Here is a 25,815-nt window from a genome sequence, read left to right as displayed (position 1 = left end):
TTTATTTATTTATTTGGTTACACCGGCTCCTAGCTGCGGCAGGCAGGCTCCTTAGTTGTGGCTTTTAGGCTCCTTAGTTGAGGCATGGATGTGGGATCTAGTTCCCTGACCAGGGATCGAACCCAGGCCCCCTGCATTGGGCGTGTGGCGTCCTAACCATTGCGCCGCCAGGGAAGTGCCTCCCACTGTATATTTTAATTATCTGTCTGTTTGTTTGTCTTTCCCACTAGAATGTAAGTTCCACGAGGCACACATTTTGCTGTTTCATTCGTTGCTATACCCCAGTCTCCAGGATAGTCTTGGCACCTAGTGAGTGCTCATCAAAATTCATTGGTTGAATGAAGGACATTTACAACTGAAGGAGCATGCCCCTCTTCTTCCGACTCCCCCCCCCCCCCTGCCCAGCCCCCCCCCCCCCCACCTGCTCAGAGGCCAGTGCAGAGCAGGCATTCAGATGTTGTTGTGGGCAAGAGGGGCTTGTGACAAGAGCATCTCCCCCAGCTCCACTCCTTTTCAGAAGGATGAGGACGGTGGTCCTCAGAAAGGGAGGGAGGGTCCAGCCTAGCTTTACAGCACCACCTGTGGGAGGCTGAGTGTGCAAATAGCCAGCGAGCTCCCTGCATTTCCATCCCAGGTACAACCTTCCGGAAATTGGGAGGGAATACTCTTTCCCGCCCCTTTGGGTGGGGAAAGAAGCCTTCCTGTGAAGGAGATTCAAATCAGAACTCCTGGGATGTTCCTGTTGGGTTTGGTCCTAGCGGTGACGGCGTTTGTTTTCCCCGGAGTCTTGTTCCTCGGGTTGCACAAAGCCTGGGAACAGTGAGGGCATTAGGACCAGGAGCAAGGCGCATGCCTGCCGCGTCTGGCAGACCTTCTCGGGCCGGCTGAGCGGGGAGCTATGTGTGAAAGGAAATTAGGCTGCTGCCGGCTTCACATCTGTTGAGCTGACCCGACCTGCAGGGTCCAAAAGAGGACGGCTGTCAGCTTTGCCAGACTGAGGACCCACCGGCTACCCCCAGACATCTCATAGCAGCCTGACAATTCGTGCAAGGGGGGGGGAAGCGAAACACGTGGGACTAGACCCCTGAGCAGAAAGGAATCATTATTTTTCCCAAAGAGGAAAAGGGCATCAAAGGGTGGGGGTGGAGGGAGGCGCAAACAGTTCAGTCTGAAGTCCCTGTGAACGGGCTTTTGGAAGGCAATTAAAGACGTCCGCTCAGAGAGGACCTGGGCTGGGACTTGGGTCCGTGGCTTTCTGACTGTGAGTGGAAGCCGGTCTTACACACGCTGCTGGCAAATGTCAGCCGGGGAAAAAAGGAGCAGGTTAAGTGACCGGCACAAAAAACTTCCAGGTGGACCCAGGAAGCCCGGTTCTGCTGCCAGCTCGGAGGAACCCGGGGCAGGAGGACACAGTGCATTTGAACATGACCTGTTGCGTCCGGCGAGTTCCAGCCACATGCTGGTAAGGAAGCGGTGCAGGCGTGGACCCTGCAGACCGCAATTCCTGCTGCTCCTCCTGCTGCTGGGATGCGCGCTGCTGATGCTGGCCGCGCTGCGCCCTCCCGCGCCGGCCCTGCCCCAGGCTGCCCCAGCTCGGGTCGCCGAGCACAGCCCCGAGGCCGGGTACCGCCTGGACTTCGGGGAATCCCAGGAGTGGGCGCTGGAGTCCAAGGACGAGGACCAAGAGTACGGCCCCCTGGAGGACCTGCCGCCCTTCATCTCGCTGCGGGAGGATCAGCTCCTGGTGGCTGTGGCCTCTCCCAGGGCGAGAGGGAACCAGAGCCAGGGCAGGAGAGGTGGCAGCTACCAGCTCATCAAGCGGCTGAGCAGGAGGCCGGACGAGGACGCCCCAGAGCGGGACTGGGCGGCCGAGGAGGAGGATGCGGCGGAGACATCTGAAGAAGAGGCGCTGACCTCGCTCAGCCTGGAGGAGGCGCTCAGTGCGCGCATCCCCCTGCAGAGGGCGCTGCCGGAGGTACGGCATCCGCTGTAAGTAGGCCCTTGCTTCTCCTTCCCCCGTTCCTGGAGGGCAACCGGCAAACTCAGGGATGCAGACTTTCTGCATTCTGCTTCCACTGCCTTAGGGCAGCGCTTCTCCACGCGTGGTCCCTGGCCCAGCGGCAGCATCCCCTGAGGACGTGTTAGAGATGCAGAGGCAGAAGCCCTGGGTGGGGTCCAGCGATCTGTCTTTAACCAGCCCTCCAGGGGAGAACCCCCGTCCTAGAGACAGAAAAGGAGGAACTCTTCCTTGTCCCTTCTCACCCCGTCCTGGGTTCTAGTCCTCTGTCTCTATGGATTGTCAGGTCAAACAGCTTTATCTCTATAACCCAGAGGGGCCTAGAGTGGATGTTCTCCAAGACACTTCCAGTTCCAGCACATTTTAATATTATGATTGCTGGGTTTACTTTTATTTTGGATGAAGGTAACAATCTCAGCTAACCTTTATGTGGCTCTTGCCATGTGCCCGACTTTAATCAAAGAGCTTTTCATGTATTGACTCAAAAATCCTTACAACTTATAATGATGGGTGCTAGCACTACTATCATGCCTATTTTATGCGTATGAAAATGAGGCACAGAGAAGCCAAGTGACTTGCCCACAGTCACACAGCTAGCAGGTGCCAAAGCAGGGATTTGCTCCAAATTGCCTGAGCCCCCCACTCTACGCCCCCTTCCTTAGTCGGCGAAACTAAGGGGACAGGTCCAGGACCCAGGATCTAGAATACTGCACTCATGCAGCCTGACCTGGCGGGGTGGCCCCACCACCAAGAGGCAAGCTGGGAAGTAGGATGACATACAGGCTGTGCCCAGGGAAACGGTGGGCTCGTCCTGGACCCCCTGCCCTCCCCACCATTACCATGGCAGGTCCAGAGGAGGGGTCTGGTTACCAGCATCCAGGGGCAATGCAGCTGGGTAGTTGGGTGACTAGGTCCCTTCCCTATAAGCACAGCTCTTCCCAGAGCCCAGAGTTTCCCGGGAAGCAAAGCCATCCTCCAGCCCTCTGGGTGGGAGGATTGGAGTGAAGCAGCAGTTGGGAGCAGGACCGCATACTCCTCAGATCCCTGCTGGGGCTCCCCTGAGCCTGGCCACTCAGCCACTCGCCCTCAGGGGCGTGCAGATGCAGTCTCCTGGAGGGTGAAGCCTCCTTAGACTGTGTACCTCAGGGCCTCACCCATGTCACCATAGCCCCAGCCCTGATGCTCCGACTTCAGGGCTTGGCTGAAACAGCTCTTTTCAGGCAACACCCAGACCCATCCAGGCCCCGCCCCCTCATCACAGTTTTGTGCTCTCTGCAGCCTTAATTCGTAACACTCATGACAACCGAAGCTAAATGGTCATTGATGTATTGGTTTATTCAGTGCCTGCTTCCCTTGCCATGCAGTGAACCTATAGTCCCAGCACACAGTAAAGAAACGATTGCTGAATGAATCAATATATCATTTCCCAATTCTTTTGATACATCTTTTCATTGGCCTAGAGCAAGGATGCTTTACCAACCAGGCACACGGTCTCGATCAAGAGTCTCTGGCTCCCAAAGCTGTGAGTGTGTGTGTGTGACTCTGTGTGTCTGCATCGTGCAAGTGTGGGTGAATTGTGTTGTGCGTGTGTCAAATGGATGCTGTGCATGTGTGTTGTGTGTAGTGTGTTAGTGGTGCCCGTGTGCCTGGTGCCTGTGTATGCGAGCTGTGTGGTGTCTTGTCATGTGTGCATGTGTGTTGTTGATATGTCAATGTTCATGTGTGTATGCATCATGATTGTGTGACACGTGCACGTATCATATATGTTGTGCACATGGCATTGTGCCTGTGTGTGTTGTCATGTGGTGCTTGGGTTGTATGTTTTTGTGGTGCGTGTGTCATGACTGTGTGCACATGTATGATATGTATGATGTGCTTGTGTGTGTGGTGTGTTTTACCCAAGGGTTGAGTGAGTGGTGTGAAGGGCATGGGTGTATTGTGTGTGTGTGGTTCATGTGTGTATGTTGTATATGTTGTGCACGTGGTGTGATGTGCACCCCTACTGTGCTTGTGTGCATGTGTGTGTGCTGTGATGTACGGCTTGTCTGGCGTGTTTGTGTGGTCTGCATACATGCGTATTTGTTGTGAGTGTGCTGCACGTGTGCATTGTGTGGTGTGTGCTCCGTGTGTTATAAATGTGTTGTGCAAGCGGTGCGTGTGTACTTTTGCAAGTGTGTTGTCTGTGTTATGCTTGTGGTGTGAAGTGCATGGGTGAGTGTTGTGCATCTGTGTGCATGTGTGGGTACACTGTGTCATGCGTGTGATGCGCACGTGTGTATGTGTGCATGCGCGTGTGTGCACCACTTCTGTGGGTGCCTCTTCCAGCCAGGGTGACCAACTAGTCTCAGTTTGCCTGGACTTTCCCATCGCAGTAACCCCTCGGTCCCAGGCTAACCCGGCCGGTAGGTCTCCCCGCCCAAAGCTTGGCTCTGTCCGGCAGGGTGTGGCGCCCTCTTCTGGCCACAGCCTGTCCCTGCAGCCTGTGTGCCCGGCCTGAGCCCCCAGACTCCCCTCCCCCAGAGGCACACAGGCACTGGCGCCGCCCCTTCCTGGCAGGCTCCAGGATGCACAAGGGATTCTCTGCAAAGTAAGGCAACAACCCTCCCTCCAGGGTGCCAGGACTCTCCTTCTCCCATCACTCTATTTATTTATTAAAAAAAAAAATTTTTTATTAGAGCATAATTGCTTTACGATGTTGTGTTCGTTTCTGCTGTACAGAAATCCGCTGTATGTATACACATATCCCCTCCCTCTTGGACCTCCCTCCCGCCCATCACACCCATCTAGGTCATCACAGAGCACCGAGCTGAGCTTCCTGTGCTTTATAGCATGTTCCCACTAGCTATCTATTTTACACATGGTAGTGTATATATTTCAATCCTAATCTCCCAATTCATCCCACCCTTCCCTTCCCCCGCTGTGTCCACAGGTCCGTTCTCTACTTCTCCGTCTCTATTCCTGCCCTGCAAATAGGTTCATCTGTACCATTTTTCTAGATTCAAAACTGGGCCCAAATACAACCCATAAAAGAACAGCCATCTCTTAAGCACCTACCCTTTGTGTCTGAGGACACTCTTTATGCCCACCAGATTGCATAGAGCCTGTTTCTCAAATTTCAACACGTATGCAAATCGCCCCAGGCATCTTGTGAAAATGCAGAGTATGTTGGTAGTTGGCCAGGGGTGCAGCCCCAGATGCGACATTTCTATCAGGTCCCAGCACTGATGGTCCAGAGACCACAGTTTTGAGCAGCAAGGGACTACATCACTGGTTCCCAAAAGTATGTGCATATTAGATTCCTGCAGATTTTTTGTTTAAAATGTAGATTTTTCAGACTCCATCGCTAGAGACTATCGGTGGCTCTGAGTTGGAACCTGGCGATCTGAATTTTTACAAGCTGATACTAGACAGTTTGGGGAACCACTGGTATAGATGGTGAGTGGAGAGGTAATAGGGTTCTGGAAGTTTCCATGGAAGAGGTAGTTCTGGGATTGGAGAATAGAGAAGAGAGGCAGAAAGGAACACAGTCCCCTTCATGGCCCAGGGTTTTACACTTAAACACAAATGTCAGGTCAGCTGTAGCTGGCTGCACGCTACCTGCTTGTGCCAACTTACAACTTGTGTTTACCGTTTGGCCCGTGTTTCCCTGGTTTATATGCCTGCAACTGTGACTAAATCATACGTCCATAGAACAGTGGACCTGGGGTTGAATTCTGGACACCACCCCTTACTGTGTGACCTTGTGTAATCACTCAACCTCTCTGAGCCTCGGTTTCTCCAACTGTAAAATGGCGATGATAATAACACCCTTGCGTAGGGTTGTGGATCAAATGAGATGAAGTGTGTGCTTATTCCCCCCCTCCAGCCCCACCCCCGCCACAGTGTTCAAGTCCAAACAGAAGATGCCCTTATTGTATTCTCTAGCATAGGACCTAGGAGTGAGTTGGAAAGAGGGAGGAAGATTGGAGCGGGCAGCTGTGGGCCTCACACCACTGTCCTTTCTCTGACCCATGAGTTATTTTCTGCCCCTCCAGCTGCTAAGTCATCACAAATTTGGCAGCACATCGGAATTACCTGGGAAGTCATAAGAAGGACTCCTGCGCGGGTCCCACTTTCAGGGATTCTTATTTAGTTGGTCTGGGGTGAGGCCTGGGTAGTCACCTGGTAGGTCCAACGTGCAGCCAGGGCTGAGAACCAGGGCTGCGGGGCACCAGGCACTCCCCGGCCAGTGGGGGGAGGTAGGAAGGAGCATCTCCTCCTCTGCTCCACCCCCTCCCCCGCCTCCTGCCCCAGAGGCCACTCTTGCAGGAGCTTCGGTGTCAAGGAGGAGGGCTGTTGCAGTCCACAGGGTCAGGTCAGTTCCTGGTGGGCAGCAAGACACCCCAGGATGGCTTTGGCACCTGGGCTGCAAAAGAGAGGAGAGGCAGCTGACAGGGCATCATCAGTAAATCTGAGAGAGTGGGCATGCCCCCTGGGGAGGGGTTAGTCGCCTGGGGCAGAGACTGGGGGCTGGAGCCCAGCTCATCCCCTTCCAGCAACAAGAGAGGGAAAACACCCAGTATGTGGGGGACTTGGCCAGCCAGGTGTCGAAGGGAACCCACAAGCACCAAGCCCCCGAGTCCAGCGTAGCCACGGCCGGGAGCGGCGCCTCCCTGGACCTCCACCCTGGATCCGGCCCCCACAGTGGGGTTGTGGTATAGACAGAGCTGAGTGTGACTCTTTGAGATCGAATGCACTTACGGTGCCCAGTGCAGTGGGGTCTTGCCTTGTGCTTCGGGCCAGCCTCGGGGGTTAGATCAGAAGTGATCAACCTGCATCTTATCTTTTTTTATGACTAGGGAAAGCTGGTGTTATTTGCTGCTGTGCCACTCAAAGTGTGGGCCTCAGACCTGCAGCATCAGAAATGCAGAGTCTCAGGCCCGCTCAGACCTACTGCTTGAAAAACTCTGCTTTTAACAAGATCTGCAGGTGGTTTATGTTCATGTTGAAGTTTGAGTAAGCTGATGAGGCCTACGGTTCACAGCCCTGCCTGCATGTGAGGGTTTTGTGAATCATCACGGCCAGGCTCCCCACCCCCAGACCAACCAAGCAAAATACAACTCACCGGGACTCGCTCCCTAAGTGATTCTTGTGTGCAGCCAGGCCGGGAGCTACTGATCTAGGTTCTCTGAGGTGAAAAGAAACAGAGACACTCATGTGACTGCAGGTGGCAGGGTTACTTCGAGTCTTCCCAGGGAAGTAAGGAGCAGGGACTGTCCAGGGAAGACTGCAGGCAGTGCAGGAAGGGGACAGGAGAGAGACTCACGGGTCATAGTGCTCCTGGGATTGTGCCTTCCTGACGTCCTCCGGCAGCTGGAGGCCCGGCACTCACTCCTGTTGCAACTTCCCTGCTGATGTCCTGCTGATGTCTTGTCCTCTACTCAAGCTGTCGTCTAGCCCCCACCTGTATCAGCATCACCCGGGAGCTTGCTCACTAGAGATGCAGACTCTCAAGCCCCACCCCAGACCTCCTGGACCCAAAATCTGCATTTATGGAGATGCCGGGTGATGTAGGTGCCTGTTCATATCTGAGAAGCGCTGGGCTACCTCTTGGCTTCTGCTGCCTCATCGTTGGCTTACTGCCCATTCTGTGAGCTGCTACCAGCTGCTGACCCTCGCCGTGTGTCTGAATATCACCTTGAGACCAAGGATCGGTCTGGGGCAGCTGGCCATTCTTGGGGCAGCTGTCCCTGTTAGGGGCAGCTCTTGCACCAGGAGCCTTCAGTGTTCAGACCAGAGACTCCTAGTCGGTACCCATCTTTAGTCCAGGGCTAAGGAGCCAGGATCAGAGCAAAGCCAAGGGTGCCTGGAGCCCCTCAGAAGGAGGCTGGGTGACTTCAGAGGACTCCCACAAAGGGAAGGGGATTGCATGCACCCTGTGTGACTTGTCTCCACTGTGGCGAGTGACAGGCTGCCAGCCTCAGCCTCACCTACAGGCTCCAGCCCTTCCACATTTCTCTCTCATCTGTAGGCTCCTTTGTCCATCCTTCTAAGGCATCGTCCGCAGGCTGTGTCCCCAGCCGCTCCCTCCCCAGGTCTGGCCTGGAAACTGGTGTCCCCGAGATGAGCTCTACCAATTAGAGACACAATGGGCTGAACACTGGGGTTTTCACAGAATGCAGGAAGTCGGTATTATTGTCCTGTGTCTATAGACAGCCAGCCTATACACCCCTTGAGAGCAAGAATAGTGTCCACCTTCATTCATTGAATAATTATTTGTTTAGCGACTATTAAAAGTGAGAAGGTGAGCAAGTCCTAGCCCGACCCTCAAAGAGCTCAGGGTACACTGAGGGAAGCAGACAAGTAACCAGCTGTTACATCGCTGGGCTCAGCGCTGAGACAGGGAAGCCCATCTCAGTGGGGGGCCTCTGCTGATTTGGTAGGAGCAGGGGGTCAGTCACTCCAAACCAGCTTTAGAAAACCCGGCAGAAACCTTTCTACTCTGGCCAGGCAAGGGAAGGGCAGGAGAGGGTTTGTGTCCCAGCCAGGCCATCTGGTGCACTGCCGTGACTCATTCTCTTCAGAATCAGCCTCCAAATGTATGTTCTGAGTTCACGGGGGACCCTGGAGCTGCATGAAGTGAGGGCGTGCATCTGTGTATAAACACAGACGCAGGCTCTCGTGATCTTGGAGTGTGAAGACATAAAGTTTGCACTCATTGAGCAGCTCTCCTGGGCCTGAATGATCCCTTTTTATCCAGGCAGCAGCCGTGGGCTGGAGAAAGGTCTCAGACTCCCTGTGCTGGCTAATTAAGGGATATAAATAAATAGCAGAGCCAAGATTCAAAGCCACATTGATCTGATTCCAAAGCCCTGATTCAAAGCCACATTGATTTGATTCCAAAGCCCTGGGTCTTTCCTTCCCCACCTGCTGCCACTCAGAAGATGGACAAATGAGGTCAGGGTGGGCTTTTGGACACTTGTGTGATGTATACAAACTGAGACAGTAAAATATTCACCAGATATATGGTTGAAGGACAAAGAAAATGCCTCCATTATTTAATAATGAAAACATGCATTTCTTCTTGGATCCCTTCATGAGTACCTGGTGACATTTGGACACTGCTTCACAATGTACAAAAGCTGTTTCTCTGCCCCGCCTCATCCACCCCCCGCCCCCCCCAGCAAAGCCGTGGCACAGACAGAGCAAGAAAAACATCCCCACTTGACAGAAAGAACCCAGGTCACCAGGGGAGGGAAGTGACTTGCCCAGGGCCCCTGCGTGGACCACTTACCTTTTGCTCTCTTGTGTGTTTACCTACCTACTTTATTCCCTCAAATGACTTGAAGATATACTATGAAATAGAAAATTGCTATTAATATCATGTTTAGTCAAGATAAAGGGAAGTATACTTTAGAAAATCTTTCCTTCCTTTCCTGGTACAGGCCAAGCCCCTTCCCACCTCCAGGCCTTAGCAGAGGCTGTGACCTCTGCCAGGAACACCTCTCCCCACTCACACACCTTCTCTGACTGTGTCCCACCCACTCTCAGGTCCTGGCTTCAGTTGTTGAATAATTCTTCAGTTTTCTGTTTAATAGGATATAAACTCCATGATATCAGAGGCTATCTGAGTTTGGGTTCCCCCAAAGCAGACCCTAAGGACAAGAATTTGTTTTGCAGGTGATGCCTGGGAGGCCTGGTAGGGGACAGGGAGGGTGGAGCAGCCAATGAAAAGTGGGTTTGCAGGCAGTTACCTCTGCAGGCAGCTAGAGCTCAGCCCTGGGGGGAACCTGGGAGACAGCATCTTGCTGTTACCCACCCCCACCCTTAGGGTCTGGGTTGCTGGATATTAATACACCAACTCATTTTAGTCACTGACTGAGGGCAGCTCCCAGGGGTGGAGGGAGGTTACTCTCCACCTCTTCAGGCAGCTGGTGCTTAAGGAGAGCATCTCTGGCAGTCAGAGAAAATGCTCCAGCAATTGGAAGTCAGGCTGTGCTGTATTATATGATATCCCCAAGGGGATATGGGCAGGGCACCACAGATTCGGCTTCAAGGATTTTATCTACTTAATTCATCTTCCAGTCCTCACACATAGTAGGTTGTCAGTCAATATCAGTTAAATGACTGGATAGAAAGATGGAAGATCAAGATCAAAGAGAAAATTAGAATGAAAATAAGCAACCAATGACTAAATATCCTACTTCCTTACTCTGAGCTTCCTGGCAGCCAAAGTGAAAAAGGAAACACGATAAGTATCATGATCGTTGTTGCTCAGGAAGAGGAAACACACCAGGTCCTCAGAGGAGGAAAAGCTTTTCCTGGCACTTCTATCTGACAGGAATTTCCCTCCAAAGTTGCGTGGAGGGGATAGAAAGTGCTGGAGGAGACAATTCCCCTCCAAAGGTGTTACAGAGACTGTAATGCAAAGCAGGTGTCCTGAAATGCCTTCATGTACTGTTCTCTGATCAAAGCTGAGAGCATGATGTCAAGCAGAACTCCACAGAAGCAAATTTCCAAGGCAGCCAAGACAGTGGGATCAAAGTAAGTTGCTTTCTGAGGACTTTACTGAATCAGTGTAGACAGTCCAGAGCTTGTGATGAAACCAATGGATTGCGTGTTCTTCAAATAACCACCCCCCCCATCACAGTCACTGTGATCTGGACATCAGAACCCAAGCCTTATGACTCTGAATCCAGAACATTCTGTTAGCACTTCAGTCCAAGATGGTGATATGTATATACTGGTCAAGAGCACAAGGTTTAGAGTCACACTGACCATCAGCAATTTGCTGTGCAACTTTAAACAAGTCACTTAAGCTCTCTGGGCTCTAATTTCCTCATCTTTAAAACGGGACTGTGTATCCATTATCTAGTGCTGCATACACACGACCTCAAAATTTAGTGGCTTAAAAATTGGACGTCATAAAATTTTTAAATTTTGTGCTTGAAGAAAGTGAAGACACAAACCCAGAAATGGTAGAAAATATTTGCAAATCATATATCTGATTAGGGATTTGTATCAGAATATATAAAGGACTCTTACAATAACAATAAAAAGATATCCGACTTAAAAATAGGCAAAGGATTAGAATAGACATTTCTCCAAAGAATACATAGAAAATAGCCAAAAAGCACATGAAATGATGCTCAAATCATTAGTCAGTAGGGAAATGCAAATCAAAATCACAGTGAGGTACCATTTCACCCGCACTGGAATGGCTAAAAAAAACCCCAGACAATAACAAGTGTTGACAGGGATGTGAAGAAGTTGTTGGTGGAACGTAGAATGGTGCAGCTACTTTGGAAAACAGTTTGGCAGTTCCTCAAAATATTAAACATAGATTTACCACATGACTCGGCAATGCCAGTCCTAGCTCTATACCCAAGAGAATTGAAAACTTGTTCACACAAAAACTTATACATGAATGTTCATTGCAGCATTACTCATAATAACCAAAAATGGAAATACTCAAATGTCCATCAACTGATGAATGGATAAATAAAATACAGTCTATTCAAACAATGGAACATTATTCTGTTCAAACAATGGAATATTATTTGTCAGTAAAAAGAATGAAGTACTGATACAGGCTTCAACACGATGAACCTTGAAAACATTATATTAAGTGAAAGAAGCCAGACACAAAAGGCTGCATATTATATGATTCCATTTATATGAAGTTTATAATCTTTAAGTAGTCCTCTAAAATAACTCTACTTCTTATCCTCATTTTACAGATGAAGAAACTGAGGCCTAGAGAGGTATTCAGGCCCTTGGGAGGCTTGCAAGAAATAATAATAACTAGCATGTATTGAACTGTTACTTATGAGTAAGGCACTGGTCTAAGAACTTTGTATGAATTAACTCATTTGATCCTTCCAACAAACCCATTTTACAGATGAAAAATACTGAGGTTAAGTAAAATGCATGCTCAAAAAGGACTTACTGGAATCAAAAGTATTTCGAAAAATAACAATTGATTACTACAGATGTGACTGGTTCTGCGGATCTGGAAATTGTTGAAAGGAAAGATGGTTATCAGAGAGCTTATGTCGCTTGTCCAAGTCACACAAGGACAGATCCAGGATTTGAACCCAATGCCAAAGCTTGATGACACATATGGACTCTTCCTAAGATGCCCTGAACTGTCACGGTGTTTGAGCTCTCAGGGAATTGCATGCCACACCCCCCTTCTCCACGCTGTGCTACCACATGGGCCCGTCTGCCCATCCCTGTGAGACCCAGTGCTGCCCATGGGCTGATGACCATGGACCGCAAAAGCCCAGGCATGTATCCAGAGCCCTTCCTTCCACAGGGGTCTACACAGCCTGCCCTGCCCACAGGCCCCTGTGCCTGCTCACCCCGCCCCCCAGAAACAAAAGAATCAATCCTGGTTCCTCTGAAGAGCATCTCCCTGGTCCCGAGACACAGGCCTCGCCACACCTCTGTTGATGATACTTAGCACTGCGCTCGGACCACGGTGAGAGCACTGGCCTTCCCGCGGGAGCCCAGGCCGCTCGGCCCTGAAAGACCACGGTACCGCCACGGCTATTTCCAGTTCACGGCTCCTGGCAGTTCTGCGGTTGCCTGAAGAGGTGTTCCAGCACCACCTGTTTATGTCTTGGAGGCCGTGTGAGCATCTTTCCACGGGGCAGGTGAAGGGTCCTCTCGGAGCTGGTGCCAGGACATCTGCCTCCACGGCTCAGGGAGGTACCGCCCTTGGCCTTGGAAGGGCTTCCAGAAGCCCATTTGCCTTTCAAAGTCCTCGCAGCCTATTGAGCTCATCCCAGCCTTGCCTGTCATCTCTTCACCCACCTCTCTCACCAGGAAGAGAGAACACAGTTCTTTCTATGCATAAAACCTAGAAAACCCTAGTGGAGGGAGAGGAGGGGAGTCCTATGAGGTTCTCTTTGAAACCCCTGCTCCCCTGGTTTGTCCCCTTCCCTTCCCCCTCTCCTATGCAAAGAAGATTCAGGAATACAGAATTTCAAGGCTGGAAGAGCCTTCGTGTTCCATCCTGCAGTGATAATACATCCTCTGATCATGGCAGCGAATACTTACACAGCGCTCGGTGCCAGCACCGTTCTTAGTGCTTCGTGAAAAAGCCATCTCATCTTCACAGCAGTCCTGCAACACGGGGGCTACTGTCACCCACCTACAGAAACCAAAGCCCCAGGAAGCCACGTTACTTGTCCAGGGTCATTTGCACAGCTAGGAAGTAGCGGGGCTCCCGCGTCCACAGCTGAATCATCTCTGCAGAGAATGTCCTGTGAGGCCAAGGAGAGAAAGTCGGTTGCCCGGGGTCTCCAGCTCTGTAGCCCAGCAGGAAGCTCCCCCATCTCCTGACTTTGAGGAGTGAGATCTTGAAGAGCTGGAGCCACAATCAGATCTCTTCTGGGGATGGGGTTCCTGCTGCACGCCAGACCCTGTGCCAGGCACTTGTTTCTTACAGAAGTGTTCCCAGCAGGCAGAGGAGGAACTCCAAACTTCTGAAACCGTTCAGAAGCGTCTCATGCTATCCTGTGGAGTGATTGTTGAAAGATAGCTGCATCTTACAAAGACTATCATAAATACGGGACACATGCTCATTACGTCCTGTCTTTTTCCAAGATAGCTATAAAAGAGCCACCGTCTATCAGGTGCATAGAATTATTCTTAGATTCTCACAACAGGCCCAAGGGGTAAATATTATCCTTATTTTTCAGATGAGGAAACTAAGGCTGATAAATATTGAGTATATTACCCAAAGAAACTCAGGGAGCAGCAGGGGGGAGATTCAAATCAAAATTTGTCTGATTCCGAAGTCCAAGCTCTTTTGACCACCATTCTACAAGGACACATGTGTGCACACAAAGACACACAGACACACACACACAGAAGTGTTGTTTCCTGTCCACATATTCCATAGATTGGGGTGGAGAAGGGGCCAGGCCCCGGGGAAGGTATGACTGTGTTCTGCCCTGAGGTGATGAACTTCAGTCCCTCTGAATCTGCACCCATGGGAATCCCATATGCAGCCCTCCTTGTCCCCAGACTCCTCTGCTGTCTGACTTGGAAAACAGCCAGCCTCCAAGCAATCACCCAAGTAATGTTTTGGGGTTTTTCTGTACTCAGTGAGTCCACTGAGGCAAGATTTATTTTCAACAGCCATTGGAGGTCCCCATCTCTAGAACCCCTGGATCTGCCAATACGTACAACCACACAGGAAATGGAGAACACACAAAGGAAAATTTGAACCTGTTTGTTTGTGAGCAGATCTAGAGCAGTTCTGGGGGCAGAGTGGAACTTCTTGAACTCGGGTAGGCTGCAGGAGGAAAGCTCCACCAGGGCCTGGGGTGAGAGCAGGGGCTGTGGGGTGGGAGAGAGGGAGGGTAGAGGGGGTCGAAGACTCAGCCGAGAGTGCAGCGTGCGCTGGGCCCTCTCAGTTATCGCCCCAAAACTTCATGGGAACTGGTTCACTTTGGATGTGTTATTTGACCATCCCTGAAATCAAGCTGTCAAGGTTCATGTACAGTGTAGTTCATTATTTTATTCATCTTAGGGATGCTTCTAAGGACACTGTCATCTCTTGAGGGACTTCTTTCTAAAGTCCATAGGAATTTCTTTTAGAAATTAGTGCTAGGTGTAAAAACTAGTGAAATCTAAAGGAGGTCTGTATTTGAGTTAATAGTATTGAACGATGTCAAATTCCTGGTTTGGATCATTGTGGATCACTCGGCGAAGCTGGGTGAAAATAACACGGGAGCTCTCTATACTATTTTTGCAACTTCTTTTGAGTCTTAAATGATTTCAAATGAAAAAGTTATAAATTGTAAAAAAAAAAAAAACAAACAGTCTAGAAAGAACATTGCTTTACCTAAAATATCTGGTATGTAACTTTTCTGATGGTAATAATTCTATTGCAGAATAAACTTCCCATTTTACTTTGGCTACCAGGAAGCTCAGAGTCAAATTTTTAACTTCTCTCTAGAAATACCAAGGCCCTTTTGACCTATGAATGTATGTTCTTTCTCCAGATGTTGACTTTCTACTTGTCAGCTAAAGAAAAATGCACAACCTAAGAGTTGCCAGCTATGTTTTATTTGGGAACCTTACTGAGGACCATAGCCCGGGAGACAGGCTCTCAAATAGCTCTGAGGAACTGCTCCAAAGAGGTAGGGGAGGATATATAGGAGGTTTTGCTGAAAACAAACAAACAAACCATGGAGTTGAACATCAAAAGATAACTGCTAATTACAAAACACAGATATCTCAAGTTAATGATTTTAGCGCTTTTCTATGTAAGGGAAGATGCAAAAGTCTGGGCTCATTGAAATTATTCCTTAGATAGGTATCTTAAGTATCCTCTTTTCCTGCATCCTGAATCCCCTCAGGGTGCATTGTGGGTGAGGGAAGCACTGGCTTTTGGCTTGATGACTACAACATTCTTTTTTTTTTTTAGTGGAATGGCAGGCGACATTCTTTGTCCACACACTCTTACTTCTATTTCCATACTCTTGACTTTTCAGCCTTATTTTTTCTTTTACCATTATTTTATGGTGCATATTTCTTGAGAGTGACTCTAAATACTTTATGAAAAGAAATAGTGTATAAATACAGAAACAATAAGACAATTGTCACAGCTACCTTATGAGATGTTCATGCGCTTTTTTGTTTAATTGTCTAAGATTTCTGTTTTACCATTAAATTAAAGTACTTACCTAGTATCAATCCCCCACCACATAGGATTTTGCCCAGAGAGTCAGGGGCAGGTTTCCAGAGTGTTGAGAGCTCCAGCTTTGGCTGGGACGCACCCGGCAGAGGGATGTCCAGCTGGTGAGCAGCTCGGGCTGACCCTTCAGGTGGCATCTCCCCCGAGCAGGGCCAGCCTCCTCTGGTCATCCCTCCGTGTGCAGCCCCACCAGCACAGAGGCCTTTGGATGCTGGAAGTTTGAGGTCCTTGAGACAACCCCAGTTCAAATGCAAATACTCCTCTGAGGAGGGACCAGTGGTTTCAGCAGCTGCAGCCTAGACAGGAGCGCTCTGGAAGTGCATTTTAGGAAAGTGCCTTTTGTGGACAATGTGAGCCACACACTGCCCCATGGATCAGATTGTTATTAGAGTTCATTCCACTGTGGATTCGCTCAGAGCTCTCAACACACCCGCTGCACAACAAATATAGAGCATCCCATTCACCTGGAGAGGAAAGTGGGACCTGACAGCCTCCGGGCAGAGGCCACACCACGCACCACACCGCCCCACAAGTTAAAAGATAAAAGATAAAGTTTGGGGCTTCCCTGGTGGCGCAGTGGTTGAGAATCTGCCTGCCAATGCAGGGGACACGGGTTCGAGCCCTGGTCTGGGAAGATCCCACATGCCGCGGAGCAACTAGGCCCGTGAGCCACAATTACTGAGCTTGCGCGTCTGGAGCCTGTGCTCCGCAACAAGAGAGGCCATGACAGTGAGAGGCCCGCGCACCGCGATGAAGAGTGGCCCCCGCTCGCACAACTAGAGAAAGCCCTCGCACAGAAACGAAGACCCAACACAGCCAAAAATAAATAAATAAATTAATTAATTTTTTAAAAAAAGGATAAAGAGAGAATTCTAAAGGCAGCAAGAGAAAAACAAAGAGTTCCTTACAAGGGAACCCCCATAAGGCTGTCAGTTGATTTCTCTACAGAAACGTTGCAGGCCAGAAGGGAGTGGCAAGATATATTGAGTCCTCAAAGGGAAAAATCTGCAACCTAGGATACTCTTCCCAGCAATATTATCATCTAGAATAGAAAGAGAGAGAAAGAATTTCTCAGGCAAGCAAAAACTAAAAGAATACAGCAATACTAAAGGAAATATTGAAAGGTCTTCTCTAAATAGAAAAGAAGTAAGAATCTATAGGAAAGAGAAAATCACAGTTGGAAAGTAAATCACTTAAGTAAGCCAGTACACAGATTTTTTAAAAATTAAAAATTTTCTGTTAAAGCAATAATAACCACAATGAACAGCAAAAGAATGAAAATGAAGATGTAAAATCATAAAATCATAAAATACGAAGGAGGCGAGTAAAGAAATATAGATATTTTTTTTCTAGAATGTGTTTGAGTCTATATCACTACCAGTCTAAAGCAATTAGATATAGGAAGATGAGTTAACATACTTGAAAAACAGGGTAACCACAAATCAAAAATATACAATAGAGTCACAAAAACCAAAAAGAAAAGAACATAAGCATAATACAAAGAAAACCATCAAACCAGAAAAGGAAAAAGAAAAAGAAAGGGACAAAGAAGAAATTTAAAATCAATGGGAAAACAAGGTTAAAATTGGCAATAAATACATATCTATGAATAATTACCTGAAATGTCAATGGATTAAATGCTCCAATCAAAAGACACAGAGTTAGAAAAAAAAAAAGAGTGGCAGATTGAATTAAAAAAAACAAGAACTTACAGTATGCTGCCTACAAGAGACCCACTTTAGGGCAAAGGACACACATAGATTGAAATACTGACTAACATGTATTATGTGTCAGATGCTGTACTAGATTATAGGAATACAAAAATAAAGAAAATAGTGTCCCTGCTCCTAAACGGATGATCTTTCACGTTCACAGGACACTTACTATGTACCTCGTCCTGTTTAATCCTCACAACAGCTCTAAGAGGTTGGTAATATTGTCATTCATTCCCACTTTACAGATTAGGACAGTCATCTGCTGAGAATGGTGGTAATAGCTCTCAACTGCTACGGGAGAGGCATGGGTGAACACTGTAAAGAAGCTCTCGGAACCCGAGTCCTGGGAGATAGTGGACAGCACTTCTGTCAGGGTGTAATGGGTTCTCTGTATGTGGAAATTCTGAGAAAACCCAGAGAGAGCCGGTGAGTTGGGAGGACAGCCATTGGCTGAAGAAACCCCAGCCAGGACCTGCTCTTCCCCTCAGCGCCCTGCCTCTCTGCCCTGCAGGTGTCTGCAGCAGCATCCCGGAGACAGCCTGCCCACAGCCAGCGTCATCCTCTGTTTCCACGACGAGGCCTGGTCCACCCTCCTGAGGACCGTGCATAGCATCCTGGACACAGCGCCCAGGGCCTACCTGAAGGAGATCATCCTGGTGGACGACCTCAGCCAGCAAGGTGCCCGCGGGCTTCCTCCAGGTTCCCCGGGGAGGGCCTGGACCCTGGGGGGTTTCCCGTGCGCAGACTGGGGTGTGGAGCCTGTGCAGGCAAGGTTCCCCAAAGCAGACCTGCAGATGGGATGCAGGCGCAGATAACTCATTAGTGAAGAGCCCCAGGGGCACTGCTTCTCTGTGAATACCAAAGACGTGTTCTGCTGGTTGAATCCTCAGATGCAGAACCCTCAGATGCAAAGGGCTGACTGCACTGTCCTTTTATATAAGGCACTTGAGCATCTGCAGATTTTGGTATCTACGGGGGGTCCTGGAACCAATCCCCTCACCCAGATACTCAGGAACGACCATACGTTGTTCTTTCCATCTCCACTAGTTTGCTTATCTGGGTGCACTCAGCATGCCCATACACATAGCGTTTCTGATCTTGAATACAAAGCCTAACAAGCTTGCCTCATCCTGTCAACTCTATAGATTGTCATTCCTAAAAGGATGTTCAGACTTTTGGTCTCAATTTCTTACCTCCCATTTCCTCTTCGACCCACTGCATTGCCCCAGTCACCGCTACCACTGCAGTGAGACCGCTTTGGCCAGTGCCACCAATGACCTACCGGCAGTCACATGCAATGGACCCTCTGTCTTTGACTTCCTTGACCACTGTGTCTTAGGTCAGGTACCCTAGAAGCAGAGCCTGAGATGGGGAATCATGTGCATGTGATTTGGCGGGGGCGGTGCTCTCAGGGGAACACTGTAGGGGAGTGGGGAAAGCAGGAGAGGCAGAGGAAGGAGCTGAACTTAGATGTGGTGTCAGATGAAGTCCAGCCACAGCCTGATCCCAGGGGGAGCTCTGCAGTGTAAACCGCACCTCGGCACCTGTCTTGCCTTGAGGCAAGGGAGCGGGCTTGGTACCCCGGCAATGGAGGGTCATTGACTCTGGCACCTGGGGTGAGGGGTATCATTCTGCATGACTCCGTGCCACTCGCAGGAGAGGTGGTTCCAGTACTCTAGGGCACATCTCCAGGGAAAGCTGCTGATTGCCATTAGCAGCCAACCCACGGCAGCTGGGCACATGCAAAGCAAACCAAATCAGTAAAAGGGATCTCAGGGCTTCTGAGTAGGGCACCAGCAGTATCTGCTTCAACCTCATTGCTGCATTCAGAGAATGTGAGCGAGTTCTCTCCTCTCTTAGTTTTACGACACCATGTCTTTTGGTGTTTACTGGAGAGAATCCTGACCCACCGAAACTAAGGAAGCATTTTACACCTTAGCAACCACCACAATGTCCGTGCTGCTCGGGACTCTTGTGCTCACCACAGCTCCCAAGATAGACTGACAATGATCCTAGTGACGGTCATCGCCATCTCGCGGGCTGTGGCATCTGTGACCCCACTGCCCTGTCGATTCCAGGACAGCTCAAGTCGGCTCTCAGCGAGTATGTGGCCCGGCTGGAGGGGGTGAAGTTGCTCAGGAGCAACAGGAGGCTGGGCGCCGCCAGGGCCCGGATGCTGGGGGCCGCCAGGGCCACCGGGGACGTGCTGGTCTTCATGGACGCCCACTGCGAGTGCCACCCGGGCTGGCTGGAGCCCCTCCTGGCCAGAATAGCTGGTGACAGGTAACTCACCCCCGGGGGCTGCAGAGCAGCAGGTGGGAGAGGGAGAAACAGTCCACAGCCTCAGCCACTCAGAGAACACCCGCCCACCGCTGCCTGTGCTGACTGCCAGCTCTAGTAGCCAAGCCAAGGAGTAAGAGTCATGGCCAGAGAAAAAGGAAAATTTCCAAGGGGAAATGGGCAACACCCCCTTAGAGGTATTCCTGGCTCCAGAGGCTGTCAAGAGGCTCAAGAGCTGTTTCCCACTTGAAGACTGGTCTGGGCTCCTGTCTTAGGAACACCTAGTTCTTAAGGTTACTTAGTTCTCAGCTGGGGCTGGGCCTGCTCCACAGGGAGAAGCAAGGTGGGGCAGGGAACAGAGCACCTCCATTCGAGGGCGTAAATGATGGAAGGCAGTCTGAGGAATCCTCTGCGTGTGTGTGTGTGTGTGTGTGTGTGTGTGTGTGTGTGTGTGTGTGTGTGATGAAGAGCAGCGAGGGGAGCAAGGTGCCTCCAGCCCTGCAGAGGGGGCAGCTTTCCTCCTGTCTGATGCCCACAGGAAGCTCTCCAGCCTCCATCCTTCTCCACACCCCTCAGCAGGCAGAGTCCTGGAAGGGCCAGTGTCAGTCTTGGGGTCGCACCTGAGCAGCAGAGCTCTGGGAAGAGGGAATTCATAGCTTTTTGCTTCTCAGTATAAGATACTTCTCACAAACACGGAGAATTTGTGTGAACTTCCAAAGTGACTTTACACATTGTAGAGCTGGAGGAACATCCAGGCCTGGGGAAAATAAAGAGGGGTGAGATGAACTAGGGTTCATTCTTCCTTGCGGTAAAAAGTTTGGTTGGTAAGTTTGCAACTGCAGGTAGCTTTTGGCTCTCTGGACAGTGTTGCCTTGGTTGACCTCACATATTTCAGTTAGCTGGTGTTTGTTGATGGCTCCATTGAAACCCATTGACCTCCTGGAGCTTAGAAAGGCTTGAGAGAGGATCGATCTCGTGTCTGCCTGAGAGTTAAAACTCAGTTCACAAGCGACAGGATGATGGAGTGAGCCCTCTCCTAGCTCCTTCCAAGTCAGACAGGGAAGCTTTGCTATTTTGTTTTAAGTGAAGTCCAAGAACATCTACATCTGTAGATTCGAAACACAAAGCTAAATATAAGATTTTTTTTTTAACCACCTTTTTTCGAGTCCCTAGACTGTAGTTACTTCCTAATTCAGCCCTGGTTGGGCAGCCGCTATGGCCCATGGGAATGAAAACCAAAACAAGGAAACATCTTTCACTTCATTCATTGACATTTTATTCTTTATCTCTATCCAAAATGTACTCAAAGAGGCTTATGATGAATCACTTATGTATCTGGCTAAAATAGAAGGGAAAGGAGACTTCAGAAAGGAAAAGATAGTGTTAGAAATCGGGGATAGGGACTTCCCTGGTGGCGCAGTGGTTAAGAACCCGCCTGCCAATGCAGGGACACCGGTTCGAGCCCGGGTCTGGGAAGATCCCACATGTCGTGAGGCAACTAAGCCCGTGCGCCACAACTACTGAGCCTGCGCTCTAGAGCCCCCGAGCCACAGCTACTAAAGCCCGCGCGTCACAACTACCGAAGCCTGCGCGCCTAGAGCCCGTGCTCCGCCACAAGAGAAGCCACCGCAATGAGAAGCCCGCGCACCGCAACGAAGAGTAGCCCCCGCTCACCCCAACTAGAGAAGGCCCGTGCGCAGCAACAAAGACCCAACGCAGCCAAAAATAAATAAATAAATAAATTTATTTAAAAAAATAAAACATACAGGGAAATCTGGCAAATTTAAGTTTAAAAAGAAAAGAAAGAAATTGGGGATAATACAGTTATTAGAAGTGAGCTTTACGTATGACTGAGCCTCCAGCAAGACAGAGTAAAAAGAGAAATTTGATGAATTTTAGGGTGATTGTTTTCTGGTGAAAAGGGATGTACACCTTTGATCAAGAAGGACACAGCTCAAAGGTCTGGGACGAACTGACTGTGTGGACGCTTGAATGCAGTTTCCTTTCTTGTCCTGTTACCACTACTAAGATGGCACACACTTGATGGGGTTCTTTAGAATTCAGCCACACGGCTTCCCTGGCTCTTGATTCTGAAATTCCACAAAATGCTTTGCCCGGTAGCCAAATACATCTCGTCTGCTCAGCTCATTCCACAGTAAGTGGAGGCTTGGGAGGGTACCCTCCTTTCTTCCTTGACCTTGCTTCTCACTTTTCTTAGGTCAACGCGAGGTGCCCCAAAATAGCGGAGGCCAGAGAGATTAAGTTCCCCTTACCTTCCAGAGGGAACAATGTGAAAAGCGCAGGAAAAGCATATCAAGATCCTTGCTGTAAATATAAACCCCATGACTCTTCACGCCAAGGCCAGTCACTTGAGGCCACAGATCAAAGCAGATCATTGAATCCCGGGATCACCTTGGCCCTCTCCGTATGGGCTGGGCTCGTGCCAGCCCTGGCTGTCTCTGAGGTGGATGGAAATTGATGGGAGTGTAAACAGCATGGCTGGCATCTCTTTTCCAGGAATCTTCCTTTTCTTAGACTGGTAACTTCCAGCCACCCCTGAGTTCAGGCCTGATTCATTCCATGGTACGGATTTTAGAAGAAACTACTGTGAGAGGCCAGAAAAAAAAATGTGAGTGAGATACTGACTAGGTAGAGGGCAGCTACTGGTACACCTAAGTGATTACTTGTTTAATTAAAAGGCAGAGTTTCCAACCTGTACCAATTTCCCACATCACCCTCTCTGAGGTCACGTAATCCCAGGCTGTGCAAAAAAATTGGGATAAAATACAATTACCAACAGCAACAGTAAATGAGCAAATCAACCTAGACTCACGACTTTGCTGAGAGACACCACGTACTCATACATACACACACTTTAACAATGAGGACCCTTTTGGGGCTTGACAATCCTGATTCCTCAAGCCAATAAAGTTTTATGATCCAGGGAGGAACAAGAACTAGACCCTAGAGCAGGGGCCCATGAACCCTCTGCAGCTGTGCACGATATTTTGTATATGTGCATATGATTATTTTTCTGGGGAGGGGTCCATAGATTTCCCCTGATTCTCAAAGGGATCAGAGACCCCCAAAGAAGTAAAGAGCCACAGTCCTAGAGCATTACAGCTGAGAAAGACCTTTGTGAGAAGTAGTTCAACCTCCCATTTTATGAATGAGGAAGCTGAGGCCCAGAGAGGTGCAGCAGCTTTCTCAAGATCATACAGCACATTAGTGGCAGAGCTGAGCCTAGGTCCCTATTCCCCTGTCTCTCAGTTTTATCCTGGGAGGTTTTTAAAGAAAGGGGCAGGCATGCTTTTTAATGAAATGGGCCCCCGATTCCTTATGGAAAAATATATTTTCTAGGAGAGTACTGTTCAGTAGAAATAGAACATGAGCCACAGATATAATTTAAACATTTCTAGTAGTCCCATTACAAAAGAAAAAGAGACAGATGAAATTAATTTTAACAAAATATTTTAGTAAACCCAATATGTCCAAAATATTATCATTTCAATATGTAATCTGAGGTTTGTACATCTTTTGTTTTTCAAACTAAGTCTTCTAAATCCAGTGCATATTTTACACTTACACCACATCTCAGTTCGGACAGATGCTATTTTAGGTGCCCAGTAACCGCTGGTGGCTGGTGTCTGCCATATTGGGCAGCATGTGTCTGGATTACGTTTCTGTCCCCCAGCCAGTGGAGGGTGTGTATCCCTTATCTAATTCCTCGATTCTTTCCAGGAGCAGGGTGGTGTCTCCAGTCCTAGACGTGATTGACTGGAAGACTTTCCAGTATTACCCCTCCAAGGACCTGCAGCGCGGGGTATTGGACTGGAAACTGGATTTCCACTGGGAGCCTTTGCCGGAGCGAGAGAGGAAGGCCCTGCTGTCCCCCATCAGCCCCATCAGGTGAGGCTCCTTCACTCAGCCTGCTTTGCTTTCACTTCCTCAGGGTGGACTCAGCACCAGGCTGCCTGGGCTAATCCTGGTTCTCCCAGTTTCCTAGCAAGTGACTTAATCAGTAAATTGGGGATAGTCACGGTACTTACCTTATAGGGTTGTTGTGAGGTTTGAATGAGCTAATTTATCAAAAACATTCAGAAAGTGCCAGACACGCAGCTATAGGTGTTATTATTCTTACATTGTTATATGAACGGAGTCCAGCGAAGCTTCCAGATACTGGAGTGGAAAGTGGAAGCACCTTGTCTGGGGCCTCAACCCAGCTCTGTCTTACCGGGTAACACTGGAGTTTCCCTGCCTGGGGTGCTTTCTTGGTAAAAAGGAAGAATTCCGCCGGATGAATGCTAGGACACCATAAGTCTCAAAATATGTCCAACTTTATGGTTTGCTTCTCATGTGTTTGGCCTTTGGACAACTATTCTATTTAAGTCAATGTTCTAGATATCTTCTGCTTTATAACAAACCATCCAAACTTAAAGGCGTGAAACAGCTGTTTTATTAAGAGCATGGACTCTGGGTTGTGAATTCTGAAAGGGAGCATTGGCGTTGGCTGTCTCTGCTCTGTGGTGTCTGGGGCCTCAGCAGGACTATCCTTTAGTAGACTAGACTGGCTGGAAATGACTCAACAGCTCTGGGCAGGAATCCCCTGGAGTTTGATGCTGGCCATCGCTGGGACCCAGCGGGAGTTTCTTCCCCATTCTCTCCATGAAGTCACTGCAGGCAGGTTAGTTGGGGTTTCCTACACCCTGGCATTGGGTTCGGAGAGCAAGTATCCAAAAGAGCCAGGCAAAGCAAGCTGTATCCCCCTACCAATTAAAAAAATAATTTATTGAGGTGAAATTCATATAACATAAAATGAACTATTTCAAAGTGAACAATTCAGTAGCATTCAGTACATTCACAATATTGGGCAACCACCACCTCTTTTTAGTTCCAAAACATTTCCATTATTCTAAAGGAAAATCCCTTACTTAGTGTCTCCTGCTGTCCCCTTTCCCCAGCCTCTGGCAATGCCCAATCTACTGTCTGTCTCTATGGATTTATCAATTCTGGGTATTTCATATCAATGGAATCGTACAATAGGTAACCTTTATGTGTCCTCTCTCACTTACTGTGATGTCTTAGAGTATGTATCCCCTTTTATAACTAAGTCTCAGAAGTCACCTAAGGTCACTTCCTCCAAAGTCACAGACCCACCCAGGTTCACAGGAAGGAGACGTGGACCCACCTCTCAGGGGGGGTCAATGTCAATGTCACGTTGTAAGAAGAGCCCGTGGGATAAGGAATCTGCCACAGCTGACCTGCCCAGTGCCAAGCAATTACCCAAGTTGTTTCCAAATGCCTAGGCCAGGGACACGAAGTGAAGGCATTAGGCACAAACAGGACTTCCAAGGGTCTGCCCGAGGGTGTGCAACTCTAACAGCTGACATGTGATAAACCATGAGCTTAGGTACGCAAAAAATATTTCTTTTTATTTTCTACTAACTGGACTTAGGCAATTTCTATCTTGACCCCTGCTTCCTAATGGCAGAGACCTTCCAGACAAATTAGACAAATTCAGTGATAGCTTAGTCATCTCATCTTTAAATCTGTCATCCATGCTTGTCCACCCTCCCGTCCCCCTGGGGTTGATTTTGAGCTCCAGGCTTCTGTCGGGGAGGTGGGTGGGGAGGGAGTGCCCCACCTCGGGCTTTAGCTGTCCTGCGTCGGTGTTCACCACGATGCACCTTCACTGGTCGTGGCCTCTGATGCGGGGCTGGCACGCTGTCCCCAGTGGCCTGCACCTTCCACGTGGCATATGCTGAAGTCCCACATCTTCTCCTGGCCCCCAAGGCACAGCACACGCTGGTGTGCTGATGGCCCAGGGGCCTCCATGGAACTGCACCCACCACCTTCTGCCTGGATCCCCAGGGCCCCCATGACCTTCTGCCTGGGTCCCCAGGGTACCACCTAGACCCGTCTTCCGGGACCGAAGGTGGTCAGGGGGTTCCTGAACTCCCAGGGCAGCCAGATGGGAGGTGGGCAACATGCCCCCTGCTCTCTGATTCCCAAACAACAAGCACGGGATCCTCCTCTTCCAGGAATTAACCCCGAAGATGTAAAGGTGGACACGAGGTTCTTCTCAGGGATCTACCTGCATCTTTGTCTCT

At 49.4% G+C, this 25,815-nt stretch overlaps 1 protein-coding gene across 3 annotated transcripts in view; it reads left to right on the top strand.

Moving 5' to 3' along the window:
• Positions 1-725: 725 nt before the first annotated feature.
• GALNT15 (polypeptide N-acetylgalactosaminyltransferase 15) overlaps positions 726-25,815 on the top strand; it is a 39,661-nt gene continuing 14,571 nt past the window's right edge. Inside the window, exons 1-5 of one of the 3 annotated variants that reach the window (XM_082459282.1) lie at positions 1,864-1,989; positions 17,671-17,851; positions 17,937-18,103; positions 19,504-19,708; positions 23,447-23,614. In XM_082459282.1, the coding sequence (XP_082315408.1) occupies positions 17,694-17,851; positions 17,937-18,103; positions 19,504-19,708; positions 23,447-23,614 (698 nt within the window). In that variant the 5' untranslated portion in view covers positions 1,864-1,989; positions 17,671-17,693. Of the gene's footprint in view, positions 1,990-17,670; positions 17,852-17,936; positions 18,104-19,503; positions 19,709-23,446; positions 23,615-25,815 lie in introns of all 3 variants that reach the window. The other 2 variants (XM_082459281.1, XM_082459280.1) reach the window with 2 other exon arrangements.

This window comes from Balaenoptera physalus (assembly GCF_965194825.1).
Source record: "Balaenoptera physalus genome assembly, chromosome: 4".
NCBI classification, from domain to species: Eukaryota; Metazoa; Chordata; class Mammalia; order Artiodactyla; family Balaenopteridae; genus Balaenoptera; species Balaenoptera physalus.
This window is presented reverse-complemented; position numbering and strand designations above follow the sequence as displayed.